Source organism: Poecilia latipinna, unplaced genomic scaffold, assembly GCF_001443285.1.
Source record: "Poecilia latipinna isolate Pla-1442-1.1 unplaced genomic scaffold, P_latipinna-1.0 Scaffold681, whole genome shotgun sequence".
In the NCBI taxonomy this organism is placed as follows: Eukaryota; Metazoa; Chordata; class Actinopteri; order Cyprinodontiformes; family Poeciliidae; genus Poecilia; species Poecilia latipinna.
In genome coordinates this window covers 54523-64249 of record NW_015113297.1, presented here as the reverse complement: position 1 = coordinate 64249, position 9727 = coordinate 54523, and the positions used below count along the sequence as shown (strand labels likewise).

Genomic DNA, 9727 nt, shown 5'->3' with positions numbered 1-9727 from the left:
TTTGGTAATAAATCCTTTAATGGCCGACAGGTGGAGGAAGTGGGAACAGCGTATCGGCTAAAGATCAGTCGACATTTAATCAAACAAATCTTAACATACACTTTCATTCAAGCAGTTACAGCAGAAAATTCTGCAAAGGAATCGCAGAAACTTTTATATTATTTTAACATTTTTTAAATTCAAATGTAACCGTCGTGTTTAATATTAAAAAATACATTATCATCTAAAAACAAAAAAGCAACAAAAAAATATCTATATATATATGTATATCACACTGGTTATTTCAGAGTTGCACAAGCTTGCATCACATTTCGACTTTTCACCAAGAGTCAAAACATGATCGAAAGCCTCCAAGATGGCAGCCGAGTCTGGAGTGTAGCTAACAGTCACATGGCCACCAGCCGCGGCAGATGGTTTCCATGTGGGACGGCGTGTTGGAGCCATCGTAGGCAGAAAAAGAGAAAAGAAAAGTGAATTTCCATGAAAGAACTCAGAATGCGAGTTTATTTTCTTGCAAATTTTTTGACTCTTCAAACCCTGAATTTTTAGGTTTTCCAAACCTAAAAATTTATGTCAGTATAATTTCTGACATCAATCCCAGATTTTTTTTTTTTTTCTTGGAAATGTACTCCTTTTAACTTTTTTCTTCTATCTGCAATGGCCCTAATATGCTGTCGTATCCATAGCTGAAGTTCACTGGAGCAGAATATTTTTCCTAAAAAGCCTTTTTTTTTTTTTTTTTTTTTTGGTGTTTTTTTTCCCCGTTGAACTTGGATCTCATAGTGCTTGTTGATCCAAAATGGAGGAGGGGGCTGAGAAGCCGTTCGGGGAAGTATTGCTAAGTATCTAAGGAAAAATTAAAAAAAAAAAAAAAAAAAAGCAGTATAAAAAATGCTGAGCATTAACTACCACCTGCATGCTGTAGAGGCATTGGTCTTCAGGAAGTACAAAATGTACAAAAGAAATGTGCTGCAAAACAACCAGAATGTTTCAGAGACACATATAAATAAAAGTACGCAGGTCCGTCCGACAGAGCAGACGGACCTCAATCGAAATGTAAATAGGTACCCATTAAACCCCCCACTCCACTCCAAACCCACCCCGTTATCTACCACCCAGCGTTCTCTGCACGGCAACAAAAGGGGTACACATTCTGTTTCTAAGGCAACATGTCCGCTAGCTATGAGAAAGACAAGTGTCGCTGACCGCCTCCTGTCAGTACTTGAGCCAGGGGTGAGCGGCGATGGAGGCTTTGCTGCGGTCCCCATAGTCGTACAGCAGCTCCTCGCCCTTGTCGATGTCTCGGGAGGCGACCAGGATGAGGTGCGGCACGCCGTTGATGTCGTGGAGTTTGGTTTGGCAGTTCCCGTTTTTGCTGTGGTTTATCAGCCGGCCCATCCGATCCGTCTCTTTGGTGGCGTCCACACTGTGGGGGGCAGAGAGGGGTGTGGTGGGGAACGCAAAAAAAAAAAAAGAAGACATCGGTTTTCAAGTCTGGCCTGGATTAGTTTGGATATTGTTTCAGTTATGTCCAGAAAGAACAAATGCATTTTGAGATTAACTGGCCTTGACATTTTTGATTTAAAAGTTTTGATTAGATATGACTACTTTTAAGTCATATGTGTTAAGGAGCAGGATAGGGCTCTAACACCACTAGGGGGCCCCGAAGAGCAAAAAGCTGTTGATAAAAAAAAACATACAACATAAATTTTTAACAACATTGAATAGTAAAAACTAAATGCTGTTACACATGGAAAAACAATTTCTACATTATTTTTATAGTTGGCGTACATATAATGGGTTAATGTCTTCCTGCTGCTGCTGTTTCTGTTGGTTAAACTTGTTAACCGTTTATTGGTATTACTTTCAAATAGTTAAAATAATGTGGCACACTTACATACCACTCTGCATTTCAAAATCCAAATTACTTTTTTAAGGTAAGCTAGTAATAGTAGTAGAATGTTACACACTTGAAGTGATCTGTTCAGTGCAGTGCGGACATTTTTGGTATTTTTACCCTCTTGATATGTCATATCAAGTCAAAACAAGAGGATGGATGAAACGTTTTCCTACCAGTACGTTTTGCAGAGGTACTGAAAGTAGTACATGTAGCAGCCGGTGGCAGGGTTCTGAGCGTATTCCGCCTCCCTTTTCTTAGCGTCGGTGATCTGCAGCAGGTCGCCGTGGTACTCCACGATGTAATCACCTTTCTGGAAACACTGAGTGGCAAACACTGCCCTCCCTTTTCCTTCTATATGCTGAACCTGCGAACGGGAGGGTGTCTATGGTGACACATGGCATGCTGATTCAAACATCAAGCAAATTATGTTTCGACAAGTCGCCAGCAATGAATACTCCAGTATTAGGAGTTTATCCACATTACAGGTGAGTGAAATGTCCAGAAAGACCCACATTACCTCCATCCCCTCCTCGATTCCTTTGGTGATGAGATCATCGATGAGCTTCTTTTGTTCCCACTGGTGAGGCAAAACAACTTTATTTAATGTGAACACTCAGACACAGGGTCGTACAAATTCAGAGATATAACATTAAAAACATAAAGTACATCAAAAGAACAATAATGGGAAGTAAAGTACCACATCAAAGGAAGAAATATTAAAATGCTAATTGAACTGTTGACCTATCAGTACCACCAGTTTTACAGGAATCTGCAAGTGAGGAGATTCATGCCAAAAAAATTAACAAGTCCACGCAGGTTTCGCATTAAAGTATAATTGTGAATTTACTACAAAGTTTCAACACCTTCCAAAATGCTTGGTTTGAGTAAAAGGTAGCGAGCGCGATTCGCAAGACCAAACGCCACGACAACACGCGAGGCCAACATGCAGCAGTTAGCAGGGCGCGTTTAGCGCTAGCCTCCTCGCGCCTAATACAATGTGTCAACTATAAACGTAGCTTTAATCAGGCTGAAATATCACAAAACTCCTTGCAAATAATTGTAAAGTAGCGCCACAAAATCTACTCCTCTACAAACAGCAACTGATATTCTGTCAGTTTCCAAGGAAAACTAGAATTTGATCAGTTTTCCTTCTATTGGAGAGTATAACCATGGGTAAACTAAAGCTGCCTGATTTTTTTGTGGTGGTTTTGAGACTTGGAGGTCCAACATTACAATAATCAAATCTACTGAAAATGAAAGGATGGAGACATTTTACCTGTTTAGATAGAAAGCACTTTATGCTGTCAACAGCTGATTCGGTCTATCAGCTGTTGAATAAGATCTAAACTGGTGACTAAAAGGCACACAACATCACTGACCAGGACAAGACTTTTCGCTCACACACAAACATTTTACACACACTGGAATGACTCACTTTCAAAACAACCTGAGCTAAGTTTCTCCTACCAAGCTGCTCAGGAGTTGATTAAATCCCTGTTTTAGTTTAGAGTCAAAGCAACATCTTCTTACCTTGAGTTCTGTTTTACTTTTTCTTGAGCTCCGTCTGATTGGATAGAAGTCGGTAACTTTTCGGTTCTGAGAGTTTTTGCCTCCTTCCCTTAAGGGGGAAAAAAAAAGAAAAAAAAAATACAAAATGGTAAATAATTTAACATCCACTATCACACTGTTTACAATTTATACTCATTGTTGGCATGAGAAAAGACATTACCTTTGCTCGCACCTCATTATTCCTGACATGGACATAAAACTGAACTGAACAGAGCAGCTGAAAAAGTCAGCTCACAACTGGAGAACTTAAGTACACAACCATGATGGGATTAAGGACCTCCAACTGATTAACGGGGCGTGTATTTGAGTCAATCAATCTACAGTATGGACTTTTAACACCTTTTCAGATTAGTGACGTATTGATCACTTTTCAAAAGAAAAAAGGTTTTCCTGAACTCTTTTTGTCCATTTATTGTGAGGTTTGATCATTTTGTTTGATTTATTTGGGGGGGGAAGCCATATTGCGCATCCATATTTTCTTACAATTCAGAACCTAATTTTAAAATAAGCAAAAATATCTAACTTGAGCCTGAATGACAAATTTTACTTCGCTTAACTTCTCATGCCAACCCCTAATAAAATAACCCCCTGGGCAGTGAGCCATATTCAGCCAATATCAAACCCGCTACATTTACTACATGCAACTGTTGTACTTATTTGATAATAGGTGATTTTTACTTTTAGCCCAGTATTTGATTTTGGGAGGACCCTATTGCATGCAATTATATATTTATAGTTAAAATTAAATTGTTTTTAAGTTTTTATTTTATTTTATTTTTTTATCCACAACGTTATTGTCAAAAAATGTATCTTTAGTTCAGGGAATAGCTATTGAACATTTCCATTTTCACTTCAGCTCATTCTCCAGTCACTGCAACTCTGAATTTCCCACTAATCCCCCCCAAGGCACCGACTGGCACCAGTATTACTAAGATATTTTATTAATACTATAATGATGTCCCATTCCACTGCATCATAATCAGGGCATGCATACGTTCTCCTGGTGGATTTCTTCCCCATGACTTTGGCCCGGGTCCCTCTCCTCTGGTTTCCGTGGAGTGCGCCGCCATTGTTGTGGTTGCCGTGGAGAGAAGCGTGAGATAAGCTGTTGCCGAGGGGCATAGGGAGTTCGTGAGGGGGGCGATGACACAAGAGCTGCGGGAGGGTTGGCTGGTCGGTGGGCCAGCAGGGCGGACGCTGGCCGTAGGCGCTACCGGTCGCCGTCAGATCTGGCTTTGGGTCTCTGAGCGTGGCACCGATGGGGTCTGCTGTCCTGGCTGGGAGAGAGAGAGAAATATTAGAGGTGGGCAGAGTAGCCAAAAAATGGACTCAAGTAAAAGTTGCGCTACTTCAACATATTTTTACTCGAATAAATGTAAAAAGTAGCACATTTATTGACATGATCTTAGTTGCCATTCTTAGGTTAAGAATAAGAACAACACAATTTTGAAATTAGCGATACTGACAAAGTTTTGGACACATGTCTAATGGAAATGCAGCTGGTGACAGTCTGTTGCTAGTAAACACTGCTAATCTGCCTCCTTTGCTTTTGCCACTTCCCTTCAACTCCCAAATTTGACGTGTGCCATATTTCTTCCACTTATTAATGATGAGGTAAAATCCATGAGGTATGCAGTACAACCATCTCCTGACTTTTTCTTAGTGAGGTTCTTCAAAAATTGATTTTTTTCGTATTTATTTTGATAAAAGTTATTTTTGGAAATGATGCAAATTTCCTTCCAAAAATAAATTAGCGTGATTCCATTAAGCAAATTTATTTTCAAAATGTCAAATTTTGCTCCGTAATTTGACAACAGAGCTACTGATGATCCAGAGACACACAGGTCACACATCAAAAGCTCTTGGGTAATCTCCGTTTCATGGCGCCACTCAGCTGGACCTCTGTTGAATTAGGTCGGTCCTTTCAAAGGTGGGTGAATATTTATGCAGTTATTTACTTTTAATAATTTTTGTTGATATGTTTTCCACTTTTTTTCCATTCCTGTCAAAAATATCAAATTATAAGAAGCATTAGTTTCTTTACAATTAACTTTATGGGTTCTGTATGTGGAAAGTTCAAACATGTAGCGACCCGTAAGACTACAGAGAGGAAGATGCCGACCCTCAGGTTGACTGGGAACGTCGAGCTGCGGGACGCAGACGGAAGAGCCCCGCCCCTCCTGCGTCAACCTGATGCTCGTCTTCTCGTCGTGAGCTGCTGGCTTGGACTTGGCACAGGCTAACGCCATCACTGGGTGAGGACTGCACACTACTTCCTGTAAAGAAAAGAAAAAAAAAACAATTAGTAACTGTCCTCTCTAAAGAATCCCAGCTGTAAAGTATGGGGCTGTGTTGCTGCAGGAGCAACTGGTGCACTTCACAAAGTAGGAAAGAATATTATGTGGAAATTTTGTGGCAAAATCCAAAAATGTCAGTCAGGAAGTTGAGATTTAAGCACAAGTTGGTCTTCCAAATGGAATATAACCCCTGAACATACAGCCAAAGTGTTTCCAGAGTGGCTTAAACAAAGTAAATGTTTTGTTGTGGCAGTCACAAAACCCTGATCTCAAATCTACGGAGAATTTATCGGCAGATCTGAATATGTGAGTGCGAACGAGGCAACCAAAACTGCAGCAAACTGTTGTAAAAAATCTTGTGGAAGAAAAAAATCAGACCAAAAAAAAGTTTAGTCTGATTTAACTTCAGAAAATAAGAAAATTTTGTTTATTTGGTGTATTGAAACTTTCGTATGTGTTCAGTAAATTTCTTAATTTTGTCCAAAAGGGGAAAAAAAAGTAGTGGTAAATGCAGGATCTGAATGCGTGCTGCAAATCTGCCTGGATACAGCTCTACTACCCAGGGGGCGCCATAGCGACAGAGAAACCACGAAAGCAAAGACATGTAAAGAAACAAACACCCCATCTGAACCCGGTCGCCCTGCATTTCAATCTGCCAAAACAAAACAAATCAAAAAAACACAGACAGAAAGATCCACAAACAATCAAGACAGTGAAGCTCGAACAAGGAAGTCAAGATTCTTAAACCGAGAGGCGATGTTCACTGGATAGTCTTAACTTTCTGTTTACAGTCGGATCTACTGTCAAAATGAAACTAAAATGCAAATGGCCTCAAGTGAAAACAAAACTGAGGTAACAATCCTGACGGAATGTGGAGAGTCACTTTTTATTCAGCACTATTCAAGAAAATCCTTGGACTACTTTATAATATAAAGTCAGAAATTGACATGCGCCAAGTGTTGGCATTTTGTTATTTGTCCTGCGTAGCAAATCCAATATGAGGATGTTTCGTCTGATGATAAATTGCTATTCATCAAAATAAAATCATGCTTTTCTAGGCCAATTCCAGATTTTATTTGACCTACAGATCTATTGTTTTTTTCCTACCAACTACAAACACAGCTATTGGAGATGTCTACACAAACAGATAATGAAGGAATAATTTCCCATTTATTCCCCAATCTCCTTTAATTCATGAGTGGATATGTTTCTAACCCATATCAGGGATTCTTGAGACTAAATTAGCAAATTCACAGTATAATAAATAATGACAACAACAAAAAATATTAATTTTACTTGTGTAATGTTTTCAGTTAAAAAATATAATCACTGACAAGAGCAAACATAGTTTATAACCCCTTAAGTGTCATGAGGACACTAGTGTCTTCATTTACCCAGTGACTTGCATTTAAATGTTTTGAGGCAGTTAAAGGGTTAAAGGCAAAGTTGCTCAAACTAAAGACAGAAAAAAAGTTTTGTGAATGAAAAAATATTATTAGTTGTAGATTTAGGTATTACTATATTTGACTGCACTCTTTTCCTTGGCTTAAAAATGTTATTGATTATAAGAGACACGTTTTTGGGGGATTTAGGATAAAAATATTGTGAGCTTTATCAACAACATACAGATGAGTGGCACAACTGGTGAGCTGATGCCAAGCAGCCGAGACCCGAGTCTAAGATGTCACTGAATTGTCACTGCTATCTTAAGAGAGAGCGAGCTTATTTTATTTATTAATAAATAAATAAAGTGTATATTAAAACAAATCTCTTCGATACCTCTATTGTAAGGCTGTACTGTTTGAATAGCTGATGTGGGAGGGGCCCCGGAGACGGGACCACGCTGGATCCTTACCCACTTGCTCCACTCAGCCGACCAGTCCCTTTAAATCTATAGCACAGCTACAAACAGGCCTGCTTTATCCCTTAACTCATGCTTCAGTCAACTCAAACTGAAGTGTGCTTTGACGTTAAACTGACAAACACCGAGAAAAGGAAAATACGTGTCATGTTGGTTCTGTTAAACGCAATAAATTGCGGTTGTCACCAGCTGACATGCATGTAGCGGTCGTAACTCACTAGCTGACTAACTAGCCGTTAGCACAGTTAACAAAAAAGATCCCATCTGCAGCTACAGCAACTACATAAACTTATTATAAGAAAAGACGGTTAACTACAAGATCACAATCTGGTATCACTTCTAGAATACAAACAGGTTATTGCCCCGATTCTGGGTATATTTTCACCAATATTTCTCCACTTTGGCTAGCTTTGTGTAACCTCTTTTATGCGATGCCCAAACAAGCAAACTTACCCCGTTCATGTCCGAGTTGTTTTTGTGACTCCCTGCTCCCAAAAGATACCCACTCAGAAGCTAGCCTCGGCCCACTCCCACAGGCCGTGTCCTCCTGACACAGCCACACAAATCCACGATGTCCTATTGCACTTCTGTTGGACGGTGAATCGCCAACAGCTCAACCGCTGCAGCCTCCACAGCCTCACTCCGCCATGTTCCTCTTGTGTGGAAATGAATGAGAAGAGTTGGAACGCTAGCGCCCCCTGTCGGTCTTCAGTGGCAGTGCCCTTGTGCTTGGAAAACAGTTTGTTTACAACCTAAACACTTCATTTCTACGTGCAAAAACTGTGGTTCTGTTTTCAGAACCATAGTTTTTGTCATTGCTATTTATTTTAAGCACACAATATATATATTTTTTAACATTTTATTTTTTAATTCATCTATAAAATAAAGGAATTAAAAATGTATGTTATTTGGAAAAGTAAAATTAATACAAAAACACAAATTAAAAGTGAAATTAAATAATGTGAGGAATGTTACTTATTTAATACTGTATTATAATTAGTATAATACAGATACTATATGTATCTATAATTACTAGATACAATAAAAATATAAATTCACACAACCACACCAGTATTATGGAAAATGATTAGTGCCAATGGGAGAAAAAAGAATTCTGACTTTAATCTCAATGCCTGTTTTAATAAAACGGGCATTTAAAACAGTCCTAATTATGATGAGATTATATCTGAATTCTAAGAAATAACGTAATAATTTTTTTCAGTGACTCTAATCCTATCTCATGTGTTTTTCTGTCTGCAATACCAATAAATGTTAAGTTAATAAGTGAAACTTGACTAAAATACCTTTTCATTTCTTGTGTATTATGCTGAAATGCGAAATCCTGTTAAATTTACAGGGAAAATCCCAGGTCTGTACTTTAGCACCATCTAGGGGCAAATTAAGTTACAGCAGTCAGAGCTTTCTAAGATCACAAAACAATTTCCTTGTTTAATTAGATAATTTATTTCACATATTCTACGTTGTGTGGTATAATATGTTGGAAATGTACCAGTGTAACAAATAATATGACTGTAAATCTTTTAAGATTGATTTTTATTTATTTTTTGTTACATTAACATGAATATATGTATATATTCCTCAGTCATGACTAGAGGTTCATTGGTGGTAATTTCATAAATCAGTACAATAATAGCAATTCAATCAATGTAAAATATGTTTAATTTTGTTTTGAAGTCAGTGGGGAAAACTCGCCACACCTTCTTTTCCAAACTCACGGTTTGGGGGGCAAAGGGCACAAAATGCAATTTGACCTGTGCAATTTTTCCACTGTGCTACAGAAAAAAACTCCACAGAGTTAACCATCACATCTTGAAAGCTTAACTGTAGAAGGGGAAATCTCTCATGAAGTCACTGCAAACATGACACTGACTGATGAACTTTGAACTCAGTCATTCACTATATCTTTTATATATATATATATCTTTTATATATATATATATATATATATATATATATATATATATATATATATATATATATATATATATATATATATATATATCTCCTAACATTCAGCAAATCAAAAAAGGAAGGAACGAAAAAGGAAGAGAACGAAGAAGCATCCACCATCGTCACTTC

General features: G+C 38.2%; 1 protein-coding gene across 1 annotated transcript; it reads right to left on the bottom strand.

Annotated features, from left to right (window-relative positions):
• kmt5aa (lysine methyltransferase 5Aa) lies at positions 1–8354 on the bottom strand. Its single transcript, XM_015044538.1, has 7 exons — positions 8081–8354; positions 5592–5745; positions 4464–4746; positions 3431–3518; positions 2418–2477; positions 2074–2264; positions 1–1426 (listed from the first exon to the last, which is right to left on the bottom strand). The coding sequence occupies exons 1-7, from the start codon at positions 8087–8089 to the stop codon at positions 1216–1218; spliced, it is 996 nt and encodes a 331-aa protein (XP_014900024.1). The 5' UTR covers positions 8090–8354; the 3' UTR covers positions 1–1215.
• Between the last annotated feature and the right edge of the window lie 1373 nt (positions 8355–9727).